The sequence below is a fragment of the Gossypium arboreum genome, chromosome 12, assembly GCF_025698485.1.
Source record: "Gossypium arboreum isolate Shixiya-1 chromosome 12, ASM2569848v2, whole genome shotgun sequence".
Lineage (NCBI taxonomy): Eukaryota > Viridiplantae > Streptophyta > Magnoliopsida > Malvales > Malvaceae > Gossypium > Gossypium arboreum.
The window spans coordinates 116,215,383-116,232,043 of record NC_069081.1 but is presented as its reverse complement, the minus strand read 5'-3'; the positions used below and the strand labels follow the sequence as shown (position 1 = coordinate 116,232,043).

The 16,661-nt window shown below is 34.6% G+C and overlaps 1 protein-coding gene across 1 annotated transcript; it reads right to left on the bottom strand.

Moving 5' to 3' along the window:
• Positions 1–13,947: 13,947 nt before the first annotated feature.
• On the bottom strand, positions 13,948–15,750 carry LOC108450461 (ethylene-responsive transcription factor CRF1). The gene has a single exon (XM_017748101.2). It carries the CDS (start codon positions 15,155–15,157, stop codon positions 14,126–14,128), a length of 1,032 nt encoding a protein of 343 aa, XP_017603590.1. The 5' UTR covers positions 15,158–15,750; the 3' UTR covers positions 13,948–14,125.
• Positions 15,751–16,661: the final 911 nt, after the last annotated feature.

The following is a 16,661-nucleotide window of genomic DNA, read 5'->3' as shown; positions in this document are numbered from 1 at the left end:
TCACATGCGTGGCTGTGGAGGTCACTCACTCTATCCCCCAATACCAATGCACAACATAAGCGGTTAGGTTATATTTTTTCACCGCAAAAAAAGAAAAAAACTTCAAATACTAATCTAGAAATTAAGTATAATTTAGGCACTAACATTTTAATAAAGAAATCTTTTTCCTTGCCCGTTGCTGTTTCGTTTGGGTAGTTAAGCTTATGAGAAATCATGATCTGACAACCAAATTTCCAGAACGAGAAGAATCAATTCATTTGTATTTGGTTATTTAATTAAGTTTTAAGATGAAGAAGCAATATTTATATGGATTCATAATTTTAGTTTTCGCTGTTCATAGGGGACCCATGTGTAGCACTCGTATCCTCTCCCCCTTTTCTTCCATATAAAATCATCTTCAACCCTTTCTCGCCTTTCGTCCTCACATCATCACGCGAGGCTCTCCTAAGCCATTGCAGGGGTGTTTTTTTAAAAGAGCCATCGCAGACTGAGATAGAGCATTTTCTTTTTTGGCAAAATTAAAAAAGAAAAAAATGGCAGTTTCCAAGGTTTCTTTCGTGGCTGTTGTGAAAAATAAAATAGAATAAAATAAATAAAAATAAAGAACACATAAATTTTACGTGGAAACCCTTTCGGGAAAAAAACCACGGGCAGAGGAGAAGAAAATTCACTATGTCGAAAAATTTTACTCAAATACAAGAGGAATAGACTATGTCTATTTATAGGCTTGCAAAGCCATATTCTAAGAGGATTGAAACACCTTATCCTAATCAATATAAAATAGATGGAGTTTAATAAGGTTTAAAACCTTATTCTAAAATAAAATAAAAGAAGTCTAGTTCTATATGGATTTTACTTTTATTTTATTTTCCATCGATTTTATTTAAATAAGAATTTGGGTCACTTAATTCTAACAATCTCCACCTTGACACAAATTCTCAATGAACAAGTTCTTCATCGCGAACTTTCAATAAACAAGTTCTTCACCTCTTCCAAAAACCCTTAAGGGTTTAACTTCAACAATGAACACCAACCAAGTCTAAGCAATGCTCAAACTTGGTTATAGGAAGTGACTTAGTCATCATATCTGCAGGATTTTCATGAGTGCTAATTTTGCTCACAACAATATCACCACGAGCAATAATATCACGAACAAAATGATACCGAATATCAATGTGTTTTGTTCTCTCATGAAACATTTGATCTTTTGTAAGAAAGATGGCACTCTGACCGTCACAAAATATCGTGGCCGATTTGAAGGTCTTCATTGAGTTCACTAAATAGTCCCTTCAACCAAATAGCTTCTTTACAAGCCTCAAGAATCGCCATGTACTCAACTTCATTGGTAGACAAAGCGATCGTAGTTTGCAAAGTGGCTTTCCAACTAATTGCACAACCTCCGATTGTAAAGACGTAACTCGTGAGAGATCTTCTTCTATCAAGGTCTCCAAAAAATCAAGATCAACATACCCTATAACTCCATCTTTAGTTCTTCCAAACTGTAAGCAAACATTAGTAGTGCCTCGTAAGTATCTTAAAATCCATCGAATCGCTTTCCGGTGTTCTTTACCAGATTCGCCATGTATCTCGCTAACCGCACCGATCGCATATGATAAATCGGGCGTGAACAAACCATAGCATACATGAGAGATCCTCATGCACTAGAGTATGGAACATGTGACATGTACTCAATCTCATTATCGATTGAGGAGATAAGGCCGATGAAAGTCCGAAATGGTCGCTAAAGGAGTACTAACAGCTTAGCACTCTGCATATTGAACTCGCAAAGAACTTTCTCAATGTACCCTTCCGACTTAGGTACAATTTACTTGCTTTTCTATCTCGAGAATCTCCATACCAAGTATCTTCTTTGTTTGGTCCTAAATCTTTCATCTCAAATTCTTCACTTAGTTGGGCTTTAACCTTTCTTATCTCTCTTTTATCTTTTCTCGCTATCAACATGTCATCAACATAAAGTAGTAGATACACAAAAGAACCATCACTGCTTTTTCTTAAAGTAGACACAACTGTCAAAACTACTTCTTTTGAAATCATGAGAAGTCATAAAGGAATCAAACCTCTTGTACCACTTGTCTTGGTGATCTGTTTCAAACCGTAAAGGGACTTTTTCAGAAGCAAACATAGTCCTCTTTTTCGAGACTATAAAACCCTCTGGTTGTTGCATGTAAATATCTTCCTCAAGTTCTCCATGCAAAATGCGCTTTTACATCTAACTGCTCAAGCTCCAAATCATGCATGGCAACAATACCAAGCAAAGCTCGAATCGAACTATGCTTAACAACCGGAGAGAACACATCTGTGAAGTCCACTCGAATTTGATCAGTAACCCTTTGCAACAAGCCTTGCTTTATATCCGGTTCTTCAACTCCTAGAGTCCCTTCTTTCTTTTAAACACCCATTTACAACGAATGACCTTTTTACCTTTAGGAAGTTTTACAAGATCCCATGTTCTTTTTTGTGGAGTGATTCCATCTCCTCTTGCATAGCAAACATCCACTTTTCTCGAGTCTTCACAACTAATCGCCTCGAATAATTAAATGGCTCTTGATTCGCATCTATATCTTCACCACATTTAAAGCATAAGCAACTAGATCAACCTCGGCATTCTTCTTTGGAGGTTTAATTTCTCTTCTTGTCCTGTTTTTGGCGATAGAGTATTGCGGTGAAGAAGCAACTCTATTCTCAATTTTGTATTGGCTTGAGGAGTTGATTCTGTATTAATCGATGCTCCACCGCTTTTGGTTTTCTTTATTGGAAGAGTCTTTAAGAGATAAGTTAGGTAGCATAGCGTTTCATCAAAAACAACATCTCTGCTAATCACAACTTTTCTATTTTCAGGACACCATAACTTATAGCCTTTTACACCACTTTATAACCAAGAAAACGATTTAATGGATCTCGGTTCCAATTTTCCATTATCAACATGAGCATACGCAGACACCCAAAAATCTTTAAATCGAATAATTAGCGGGATTACCGACCATACCTCTTGTGGAGCCTTTTCTCAATGGCAGCGGATGGAGATCGGTTGATCAAAAACATGCGATGAGAGGTCGTCACCCAAAATGACTTGGTAAGTTGGCATTTGACAACATACATCGAACCTTCTCCATGATCGTTCGTTCATTCGCTCGCAACGCCGCTTTTGTTTGTGGAGTATGACGAATCGTCAAGTGTCTCATGATCCTTCGACTTGCACAATCTATTAAACTCATCGAACGAACTCTAAGCCATTGTGCATGCGAGGTATTTTATCTGCTTTTCCGTCTGCTTTTCAATCATAATTTTCCAAGACTTAAATGTGGAAAACACATCGCTTCGCTTCGGAAGAACGCCCAAACTTTTCGGAAAAATCATCAATAAAGGTTAGCATATAATTAGCTCCACCTCTCAAGGCACTCTGACGGCCCCACGATCGTAATGGATATACTCCAACGTTTCCTTCGTGTTATGGATTCCTCTAGTGAATCGAACTCTCTTTGCTTCCCAAAACACAGTGCTCACGAAATTCGGTTTGCAAATTCCTTGCCCATTAAGAAGTCCTCTTTGCTTAATTCGCCATGCCATTCTCACTCATATGCCCTAGGCGCATATGCCAAAGTTTAGTAATATCATCATCGACAAGGAAGAGGAAGCGACAATTGCATCACCAAGATAAGATAGAACCTCAGAAACATATAACTTGGCAATCTTTCTTTGCCCTTTCATCACAACAAGGGACCCTTTGAAATCTTTAAAACCCCACTTTCACCGTGTATCTGCACTTTTGAATCAAGAGTACTCAACGAAATTAAATTTCTTTTCAATTCGGAACATGCCGCACGTCACTAAGTGTTCGACAACTCCATCAAACATCTTAACTTTAATTGTTCCAACACCGCGATTTTACATGAAGCATTATTTCCCATCAAAACAACACCTTCAGACATCGTTTCATAAGTTGTAAACCAATCCCGATTGGGACTCATGTGGAAGGTGCAGCTGAATCAAGTATCCACTCCTCGCTTACTTTAGAATCATTGATGAAGCAACTAGAAGTTCACCATCGCGTAGTCTTCTACAACATCGCCTTCACCGAATTTTCCGGTGTTTTCCTTTTGATTCGCAGCCTCCCTTTTAATCTTATTTTGTAGCTTATAGCACTCAGATTTAATGTGCCCTTTCTTCTTGCGAAGTTGCAAGTTTTACCTCTGTTTGAAGATTTCGATCTACCCTTAGATTTACCACGAGGATTCCGTTCTGTGTTCTACCACGATCATCATCAACATTCCGGTCTTGTCTCCCACGAACAATGAGACCCTCTCCCGAGAGTTGGGTTTAACCACAAGATGCTTCATCTTATCATACGAGGTTAAAGAATCATAAACCTCATCAACTGTGAGAGACTCGCGGCTATATAAAATCGTGTCTCTAAAGGTTGAATAAGACGGGCAACGAACAAAGTAGAATCAACCCTAGATCTTCCTTATCATCTTGAACCTCCATGGCCTCCAAGTTTGAGAGAATTTCTTTAAACACCGTTAAGTGTTCGTGTACGACGCACCTTCCTCCAAACGATGAGCATAAAGACGCTTCTTCATATGCAACTTGCTTGTTAGAGTTTTCGACATACATATTTGTTCTAGCCTCTTCCATAATGCAATGCGGTTTTCTTTCATCACATCCCGCAAAATTTCGTTGGACAAATGCGATGTAATTGTGTTAATGCCTTTCGATCCTTACGCTTCTTCTCTTCATCTGTTAATGTCGAAGGCATCTTATCTATCCTAGCAGGCATCCTCTAGATCCATCTGCAAGAACGCTTGCATCTTAATTTGCCACAACGCAAATCGGTGTTGCGATCCAACAATGAATTTCATACTTCAAAGACGCCATTACCGTGATCGAGATGAATAACCCTAAGCTCGATACCAATTTGTGAAAAATAAAATAGAATAAAATAAATAAAATAAAGAACACATAAATTTTACGTGAAACCCTTTCGGAAAAAAACCACGGGCGGAGGAGAAGAAAATTCACTATGTCGAAAAATTTTTACTCAAATACAAGAGGAATAGACTATGTCTATTTATAGGCTTGCAAAGCCATATTCTAGTAGGATTGAAACACCTTATCCTAATCAATATAAAATAGATGGAGTTTAATAAGGTTTAAAAACCTTATTCTAAAATAAAATAAAAGAAGTCTAGTTCTATATGGATTTTACTTTTATTTTATTTTCCATCGTATTTTATTTAAATAAGAATTTGGGTCACTTAATTCTAACAGCTGTATTTGTGGCTCTTGTTTTTACTTTGGTTGCCTTGCCGGCTGCTGTTCAGGCACAGTCCTCTGCTCCCGCCCCTGCCCCAACGAGCGACGGTTTGTTCTTTCCCTCTCTTCGCTTCTCTTTTAGATTTGTGATATCAACTGGGCACTTATTGTTTGACTGTGGGGGTGAAACAGGGACGTCTATTGACCAAGGGATTGCATACGTGCTGATGCTGGTGGCACTGGTGCTCACATACCTCATTCACGCCGCTGATCTCTGCTTCACCTTTTGAGCCTGCAAATTTCAAAGATTGAAATGGGGTTGTGACATTTTATTTGTTATTTATAGGGAGAGAAGGATGGATGATGTGTAACCAATTCATGGCTCGTCGTCTGATACATACATACGAGAGTACAAAAGGGTTATAATTAGAGAATGAGCTGGACTTCAGACGAATCATTGTTCTGGACTTTGAGAATGAAAATGTTTATGTTTTGTGGTCTTTCTCCCTTTTTTTTTTTTTTAGTAGGGAATCTTCATTCCACTCTCAACGTTTATAGTATTTCTCTGATAATAATTCTATTATAAGCTTTATAGCTAAGATGATCCCTTGCATTTGCCAGGAAATTTAAAATAACAAATGGCATGTCATCTCCCATGCCCCCTACCCTGTTGAGAATTTGGGGTTACCAATATCACAAAGAATTTTGAATTAGCCACAAATTCCGCATATCAACAATAAAAAAAAAAAACACTTTTTGTTTACATCTTTGCCCCAGAATAACCAAAAAGGCAAACCCAGTTTCCTGTTTATCCTTAATCTTTACCAGCTTCTAACATTCAGAACCATCCGCCGTATCTTGTCTAACTCAACCAAAGGAAAACAAAGATATCATTTTGTTTCCTTTGATTGGCAGTTAAAGTGCTTTAAATAGATGGACTTAAAGCCTTAAATGGTTCAATTTGGGCTGGACTGAAAATGGATAAGCTTATCTAGTTGTTATTAAAGCATTCAAGCCCATAAAGATTTTCTAATCCTAAAAATATGGGCCTCTTTCTCAGTGTTCAAAATTAGGCTGTCTTTGGAAATTGAAACATGTCGTCGTCATCCTTATATTTTATATTCAAGTTGGCTTTCTCCATGGATAGGATTTTTTTACAAAGTTGACAGACCACTTCACCTTGCCCCGTTGGAATGTCCAAAAGATAGTCGAATCACAAAGATATAAACCGTTTTCTCTTCCCAAGTAAAACTAAGTTTAGTTAATTCACATACCTCTATGATACCGCATCGAATAATATTAAAAATATCTTAGCTGCAGTAAAAAATATTATGACAATAATTATATTAAGAGTTAAATTATATTTTATTTTTTATATAAAAATAAGTAATTTAGGCCTTGTAGATTAATAAAAAAATTATCTATTTATGTTGTTAAGTAATTATTTGATTCTTTTTCAATTTATTTTTAATGTAAGTGACATGTAATTAAAGGATAAGTAAGATTAAGTAAAAGTATCACGAAAACTTTTGTATTTGGATTCGAATTGTATTTTACTTTTTTATTAAAAAATGAGCAAATTAATCTTTATACGTCAGGTTAATGAGTAAATTGATTGTTTTATTAAAAATACATTCATTTGAAATGCTATGTAAACATAACTAACAATGCAATTAAATAATTATATGTGATATATCAGTGTATCTTACTATGAACAATACTATAATACTAAAAATAGAAAGAGGTTAGTTCCCATTATTTTGATTAAAATTTTGAGAGTCGGCAGCGGGTGTTGGAAAATGGAGACAGCCATTATTTTATGGTATAAGATAAGTCAGTAGAAGTGCTAAGGCAAAGCATGGATGCTTGTAACTGGGAATTCCCACAAGAAGTGCGTTCACTTCATAATTGTGATCAGCTTTGTATTAAATATCTTCAACACAATTCATGAGACACTGCTATTTTGTAAATCTTCTTGCATTTAGTGCTATGTGCTAAACCATTGACTACAAGATATTTTCTTCTTAGGGATATCCCGTATCCATATCGTATCATTTAGAATCTGAGTGGCTTTGGTCTCATATCACTGTGGTGTCGGTAGGCGAAATAGACATCCCCTTTGCTACGCCCTGACGGCCCTACCTGCCTGCCTGCTTTCCCACACACAACACATGACTTGTAATATTACATATGGCCCTCTCCTCATTTCCCATTTTGGTTTTCCCCCTTCCACTTGCGCATGCCTTATGGCCCTCTCAGCATTTTCTTTTTTGCTTCACTGCTTACACATTATCCTTTACGAAACAGGAAGAGGCAGGTTGAGGATGGAGCAAATAAAACATTTGAATTTAAAGAAGCAAACATCCCCATACATATTTCATGTGAACCCCCTCACCCTCCTAACATCCTCAACTCACACCTTTGTACGTTTGTACTCAATTTTATACTATTAATAGTATGGTACAGTCCTGGATTGATGAATTTTTAACTTTTATAATACCCAAAGCATTCATTTTAATTATTGATGTATTTAGTAGTATTATTGAAATCTAATTGAATTCAGAATTGAACTAATTTGAATTTCAAATTGAGAGTAATTGTTTTTACTATCCACAAGATTTGAATTTGATATCTTAAGAACGAAGATGAAAATTTTCATCGCTTGATTTCATTTATGTAAATAAGTATTGATATTTTGAGTACTACAATGGTTGATGCTTTGCTACGAACCAATTTTCACCATTGAATTCAAGCTCTAACGACCAAATCTTTTGTGTTCAGTTTTAGAAAAAATAAGTAAGAGGGTCCTTTCCTTTATTGAGGGGACAGAGAAATATAAAGAAGGCCAATAAATGATGGGTTAGCATGCTTATGTGGATCTCCAGCATAAGGCACACACACTTATCCAAAACGGAGGGTCCAAATCAAGCGGACGGGATGGGGAGGATCGAAGGGAAGGCAGGGGACCACGAGCAGATCACAACCGTACCTTTGAGAGCAAAAAAACAATGAAAACAGTGATGGCTGAGCTGGATCAATTTGGTGGGGACCAAGGTGGGGGCTGCTGGACCGATGCCTATTCCTATACTAGTTGCAGCAGGACTTGGCACAGGAGGAGATTTGCAAGACCGTTAAGCTGACAATATACGTGTACGGCCATGATTGAAATCCTTAAGTAGGACCAGCAGAATAACAAAGGAAATCTTCTGGATTGTTTTCTCTGAAGCCCCTTTCTTTTTCCTGAATGAACCCTTTCTTTTTCCTGAATGAATCTTCAAAGTTTTGGAATTTTGTGCTTGGTTGTGCAACTAGGAGCAACCACCCCTTTCCTTGTGTGGCGGCCTTTCCTCTGACCTCTTATTGCTTCAATGAGCCTTGCGTGCTTCTTCCAAGAATCAAAACCAAGTCAAAGTTGCCTGACACAAAAGTAAAAAGAGATAAAAAGGAAAATTTGGGTTTTATTTAATTTTCCCTAAACTTTTTATTTCTTTCAGTATGTACTTCCATAAATTTCAAATGACGAACAAAGCGTAATAAGTTGGAAGTAAAAATAATTTAACCATTTAAACTAATTAATGATATTATAAAAATAAAAAAACCAAATATAGAGACTTATTTGATACAAAGGAGTTGATATGGTGAAGGTTGAGAGCTGTTCACCCTATGGGAAGGAGGGCAGTAGGAATCGAGTGGGAAGAAAATTGGAGCTTCGAGGCCAAAGGTGGAGGAAGAAAGCATTGTTGGAGTTGGGAGAATGAGAGTTCTGCGTGCAAGGGTTGAGAGGAATAAATATGAGCTCAACATTCTTGCAGCATGTTGTCTCTAGGTTAGTTAATTTTTTTTAAGATCTTTGTTAAGTTGGTAACATGAAATCACTTAAGTTATAGAATATATACTGACAAATGATAATATTTTATTAAAGTAACGTAATTGTTAAAAGTGATTGACTTGTATGTTTTTCGATATCTTAATGAAATAATATTGATGAAAAACAAGACATAGTTAACTGAACTATAGCATAAGATAAAATTTATGAATTCATATTTAAGTATATTAGAGTGACCAAAACCTATTAAAAACCTGCATCTCCAACAATAAAAAGTCTAAAGTCGTTCTCGGAATTCAAGTGAGAAAAGGCATAAGAAGTAATAAAATTCAGCTAAAATGTATTAATGTTTTTCTTTCACCTTTACTAGGGAACAAAGGGGTGGGTAAGTAAAATAAATGATCAGACAATATGTATGATTGCGAGGGTCCCAAACTAATGAAATACCCAGAAGATTATGACCCATGATTTAACAGTTTTACTGTCTTTCTATTAATCAATTTTGAAGAGCTAAAAATCACAGTGGTAATACCCCCTCCCCCAATAGGTACTGTCACTGCAAAAAAGAAAAGATTTATGACTCTATGATTATAAAAAGCCTGCATATCCACCACACCCTCTAATTGGCCAAAATCCACCAGAAAATGACATTTCTACACCCACTCTTAAAGAAATCTAACTACTTGATTGAAAATTTGGATATTACTAGCCAAATGGGATTACAAAACCCAGAAAAAAGAATATAGTTACATAAACCAAGGTTACAAAACAAAGAAAAAGACATTATGGGAATTAAGTATATTTGGCATGGTAGGAAAAGTTGATTCTGGGTTTGGTCAGGTAATGTTTTTTTCTGAGGCAGTGTAATGTTACTATTTTAGAATAATGACAATTTTTATTTAATGAAAATTTTAATCCTTTTGGGTGATGACTATGAAAATTTTCTTGTACAGCAAATGGTTTCAGGGGGAGGAGTGTGCTCTCAGTTATAATATGACAAAATCTTGTGACATTTATACTGCACCAGCTAACAATGGGACCACTTTTTTTTTTTTTGATAGGACATATTCATTGTGTTTCATCAGACCATCGAAAACTGTTTCCTCAGTTTATGTTTTTACTTGTGCCATTTCTTTTTTGTTGTGTATTAATAATTGGTTTGAATTTGTACACCGTTGGTATTATTATTAATTAAGCTTTGCTTGTAATTGAAGATATATAAAGTGTCAAAACTTCCCACGAGGTCACAAAAGAGACGCCTAATTTGGTAGAATTAAAAAGACTAATATCATGAACAAGTGTTGAGTGATGTCAAGTTTGGCCCCAAAAATGACGATTAGCTTTGATGTTCTGAATTTCCACCAACAGACAAACACTAAAACGAAGGGACCCAGAATTTGAAACGCACCAAAGGCCGCCACACTGTCCAGCCGCCGGCCTTTTCCTTTTAAACTTCCTCACTCTGATTCCTTGCATTTCCTAACATATCTGTCGTCTCAATAATAATTGCTAATTTGTGGTTTGCATATCTTATTTCTGTTCCAAATTCATGATATACGGCCCTGTACTGGTCAAATTTTTAGTGGAGAAGATGCATGAAAATGAACTGTTGCATGATTTGATCTATCTCGTTGATGTTCACTTACTTTTATGATTGGGTTAATTGTAATCTACATAATTTGATATAGTATGGGTTACTTTTATGTGTGAAATATGTGAGAATATGGGTAGAATGTTTTGACTATTAATCCCAATGTAAGAAATAAAATAATAAAATAAGCATTGATATAGACAAGCAATTTAGAGTGTAAGCAAGTTTACACGAGTTAAATGCATTATTGAGAAAAGGTAGGTAATTGCAAATGCAAGGTACCAATCATATGATATGATATATTTTGTGGTGTGTATTTAATGGAGTGACGAAACGTGGAAACACTGAAATCAAATTTCAGACTTATCCAAATCCTATCATTTCCTCTTCTTGGTTAGGGCAAATTCAACAACACCTGTGACCTGCTGAGCGCCCGCCTTAAACCGATTTTCTGTTATTCCTCAAAACCGCCATAACTAAAATTCCTCCACTCTCTTAATGCCCATTGTGTTTCACCACGTGTCATACAAGTTTTTTTTTACCTAAAAAAATTATATGAAACTGTGGCATCACCTGATCTGTCTATTTTTATATAATTTAATGTCATATGAGTATTTTCATCTTGAAAAAATTTAAATGAAAATTTTGAAATTTAGAATGAAATTATTGATGTGGCATTAAACTATTAGAAAGAGATAATATCTATATTTTATACAATCATTTCTCCTCAAAATTTTGTTTCTTCTCAAAAATATTTTACCAATTTCTTTTGCATTTTGTTTTTGTTTCAAATTATATATTGTTAATTTTGATTTTTAAGTATTACTCTTAATATCTTATTAAAAATCTATATTAAGATTTTGATTAAATATGTATTATAATTTATAAATTTTAGTAATAAATACTTTATAATATAAAATAGGAATATTTTAATACTATAAAATGTACTATTTGTTTACTTTTTTTTTTAGTTCCATTTATCCCTTCTAATAGTTTAGATTATTTCCTTGACTTGAATGGAGCGATCATTAAAGTTATTATCGATATCTGTTTAGCACGAGTTTGAACTATTTTACTCTCATCTCCTATCCTTATTATTGTATAAAAAATAGGCATAAATTATTATTAAGTAATATTATTTTATTATAAAATATCATCTTATTATGAAATAAATTTCGGTTGTCAAATGAAAATACTTCTATAATATTTTATAGCAAATATAATTTATGTTATATTTGTCTTTAAAAAAGAAGAAGAAGTTTTAAGATGATTTCAAGAAACTATTTTAGGCGGAATTATTCATATATAAAATCAGTTTAAAAATTATTTTTGAAAATTGTTTTGAATAAAACAAATAAAACTAAATTAGTAATTGAATTAAATTACATCTTTAAATGAAAGAACATTTAACTACTCAAAAATCTAACAATTTCGATTATATAAAGTTTATCCCTACGCTTTGGAAAATTTCTTTTAGGCTTCTTTGTATTTTAAATTTTTTAATTTGATATTATAATTAGTGTATAAGAAAATATAAATTTGAGTCCTCAAAGTTTTAAAGGCTTTTGCAATTTGATTGCTTTTATAGAATTTGTAATATTTTATGATAAAATGAGTTTTTTAGTTTAATTTGGTAAATTAAGATAAAGTAGCATCTAAATACTAATTTAGTAAAAATAAAATTTAATAAATACAATATATAAGGATGAATAGTATCTAATTATTAATTTGGTAAAAAATAAACTTAAATAATTATAATACCTAATACGATTTGAACATTTAATTCTCCTTTTTGGTACATAAGAGCGGTCCAAGACCAATAATAATGACCCTAAACCTAGCTACACCAATCATGTCCTCCTAAATAATCCTTTATAAGTTAAATAAGTAGTTAACTTTTTTATTATTAAGATTATCACAAATTTAAAAATACTTTATTACTTTAAACATATATATTTTATATAAATATTTTCACCCTTATCTACAATTTTAGCTTCACCCCTAATTATTATACCTACAATTTTTGTACTTTAATAGGAAAATAAAATAATTACTTGCACTTTTATTTGTTCATGGAATTACATGCACTTTTCATTACTTAGAAAGATTTTCCTGTTTATATCAACAGAATAGAAAGATGTTACTATTTACATTAATGGAATTTCTCTTTAATTTGTAATTAAAAAAATTAATCTACGTTTCTTGTTAGTAAAATAGAGATAACTATTTATTATTTAGCCAAAACAACAAATCAACACTTTATGTTTACAAAAATTAATTTCAAATTACGTTCTCTGATATCATAACATTAATATTTAAATGATACGAGTTTAAACATTATCATCTTTTCTATAATATTTTAATAAAAAATCACAATATTGTTGATATTAGTTATCAACAAGAAAAAGAGGATGATGAGATAGAGTGATGATTCACCTATGTAAACCGAGGTATAGAGGAAAGAGAAGGTATATGTAGGTGCCAAAAAGAAAAAGTCACTCCTTGATCCCTTGTGCACTCAAGCCTTATATTGGGGTTATCCTTTGTCATATAACAGCACATAATCAACAGTGCAGTGTCTTGCATAATTGTGTGAATTAATCATATAGTAGTACCATGTTATAACCTTAAATAATCAAATTTGGAGCTATATATCCTTAGATTTTTTTTTAAATCCACATATTATACCCTAATTTTGCCTAATCTAAATTCAGAATCGCCAAAAAAAAACTAATATTACTATGATTTAATAAATAAATAAATAAAATAGTGAAACTGGGAGTTGGGTAATCTAGGCTATAGGATCTAGCAAAGCTAGAGCTAAACAAAGCTTCTAACTCCATTCTTTGAATAATAATTGAAATACGGACAGAATGGCTGCTTTTGTTTATTTATTTATAAAAACATATTAAGGTGCACGGATCTTTCCACGGCACGTGTTTACTGCACTAATCCATATTCTCTATTTTTTTTTCAAACTAATTTCGAGAACTCTTATTTGAGAGTTTCGTAAGCTTGATTTTACAGTTAAAATTATGTTTATGATGAAATTAGAGAAAAAACATAATCATATATATAATTATTAATTTAATTTTATAAAATATATTATAAATATAATTTAAGAGTGTATTTAATAAATACGTTTGATAAATTTCAGTCTGCAATTTCTACGTTTATGATGTAAAATTTTTAATTAAAAAATGAATACTATATTTCTCCCTTTTGTTTTAGTTAATGAAATGTATTGGCTCAAAAATTAAATAGACGAAAAGGGAGGTTTTTTCATTAATTAATAAAAATAATTACCAAAACAAAACTCCAACAGATAACGGGAAAAAAAGCAACCGTCGTTATTTTCGGTTCCGCCGATGCAAAACTTGCCGTAAAACCGGCATTACAAGAGAACAGAAAAAAAAAATCAGAGAAACACACTCTCAAATAGCTAAGAGAGGATCCGACCCGAACAAATCCCCGATATCTTGGAAATGATCGTTAACACGTTGGAAACTGGAGAAGTCACCAAATCCAAACTCCAAATCTCCACACGTACTCAGAAACCCGTCCCTAAACTCATCTTTCAAAAAGCTTTCGTGTAAACTCGTATCATCGTCAAAAAAGTCGGGCACTGAACAAAACATGTCGCCGGAAAACAAAGAGGAATAGTAGGAGAAATCCGACAAGTTTTCTCCCGATAAGCAGCAAGAATCATCGACAACATCTCGAGCTTCGCTTCCGATTTCGCGCGATTCTTTGGCGCTTTGTGAGTCAGCTTCATCGACGGAAAGCGAATGGCAGCGAAGAACGGAAATCGGTGAGCAAGGATCTGTTTTATGAGATTCTTCGTCGGAGTTATAATCGGAGTTGGATAACGGTTTTTGGCTGGTTTTTTCTTGAATCGATTTTTGTTTGGGAGTTGCAAAGTTTGTAAGCGCGTCCGGTCCACGCAGCTGAATAGCCGCGTTGTCATAAACCATTGCCGCCTCTTCGGCAGTGTCATAGGTGCCTAACCAAAGCCGTACACGTCTAAGAGGATCTCTTATTTCGGCCGCCCATTTTCCCCAAGGTCGTTGCCTTACTCCTCTGAACTTCTTTCCAGCCGCTGCTTTCGCTGGCGCTTTACCTTTAGCTTCAGCAACAGCCGCCGGTCTCTTCCGAGAAGCTTTTGACAACGACGACGTCGTTTTACTTCTCTCAACGATTTTCTTCTCAGTGGGACATGAGGACTCTATAGTTATCTCCTTAACAAATTTCTTTACTCTGTTTCGAGAAGAAACTCGGGTTCTCTTTTGTTGATGTTCTTCATCGCTGGAGGAATCAGTGGCATCAGCATCAGTAACTGTAATCCGAACAATTCGAGGCTTCATTTCTGACTGGTTTTCGAGTCTGACATTTAACAATGGTGAAAACAGCTTGGTTTCATTGCGGTGCTCTGCATATTTGATTGAAGGAACAGGACAAGTATCCATTTTTTTCCTGTTTTCTTCGTTTTGGGTTCTTTTGAGTTTCAGAGGCTTTCACTTCTCATTGAGAGTGAGAGTGGGAAGAGAGTAAAATAAAAAGCTGAAGGGGAAAAGACGAGATTCCTTTAAAAACAAGACACGAGGAGAATAAAGGGTTTAAAAAAAAAAGCTGAAGGAAGAAAACGTTAAAGTGAAGCTTGAAATGAAGAGAAATCCACCATTAATAGGCTCAAAAGTTTATCAAAGGAAGATAAACTTCATGTAAAGTTATAAATAAAAAAAGGAGCGCGCTTCAATAATCAGTAAGTAAAGGGAGGAAAGCAAAGAAAAAGAAAATTTTGTAGGCAAAAGCTGCAGATGAAGAAAAGATAAAAGAGGAGATGGTGCAAGGAAAATATCTTCACCGGAAAGGGATTAGAAAAACCACCAGACTGAGCTTTTCTCAGTCACTTAACAGAGCAAAGGAAAAATCTCAGAGGGGGGAACAAAAAGGAAAATAATAATAAAGAAAAACAGTGGGGAGGAGCTGTTTTGATAGATGAGAGAGTAAAGAGAGAAGCAAATGAGGCAAAGTTTTGAAGTGAATACCGAAAGTTGAGCTATTTTATAGGATCCCAAGCCAGCCGTAAAAAAAAATAAAAAAGGCATTTAGTTTTATTTTTACTAAAGAGCGGGGTGGGCTCTATCGGCGATATTGAGATTCCGGCAATGGGGAGATATTTTACGAGGCGCCGCATAATATGATATTCTGAGATTTTGACACGTGGTAAGTGGTCCCTATAAAACAGAAAGATTCAAGGAGAAGGGTGAAACCAGGGGGAATGGCTGAGTCAGCCAAAAGATTGATTCTCGAAATCAGGGATTTATGTCACGTGACACCGGACCCTTAGGTCAGTCCTAAAACCTTTGACTGAAAAGAATATTAACAACTGGGTAATTAATGATTATTAACACCCTCATTAATCTCCCTTATCCCTAATTAATCTATTCTACCGTTACTCCCCACGGTTTACTGCAGGCCTTTTCGTCATTTTAACATTACACCAAGCCGTTATACAGCTGGGATCAACGTGGTAGGCAGCCTTGAACTTGGCGCTGTTTTTATTTTCTTTTTGTCTTTTTAAAGAAGAAACTTTTTACTTATTTAATGACCGTGCTGGGTGTCGACTGTTTCGGTGTCTTGTTTCATGTGGATTCAGGTACAGTTATACGGACACGTGGCTTGTAATTATTTGTCTTGCTTTGAATAGCACCGAGTTTTTATTGGTCCCAACAACCGGTTTTTCCAGAAGTAAATATTGGCCGTAAGATGGAACGGAAGTCAAATAATCAGGATGACGATGAACCGTAAGCTCTTGCTGGACTATATGTACGTACGTACCCATTTTTTAATTGGATCACGTGATGTTCGATTTTGTTCATTTCATTTCCTTAATGATTCAATTTCGATAACACCATTTTCAGTGTTGAAACATAAGTTTTCCCATTAAAAATGGTCTGAATTTATTTT

What these genes read in the sequence shown, in the direction of transcription:
- LOC108450461 (XM_017748101.2), bottom strand. Translation starts at nt 15,157, where the DNA reads ATGGATACTTGTCCTGTTCCTTCAATCAAATATGCAGAGCACCGCAAT.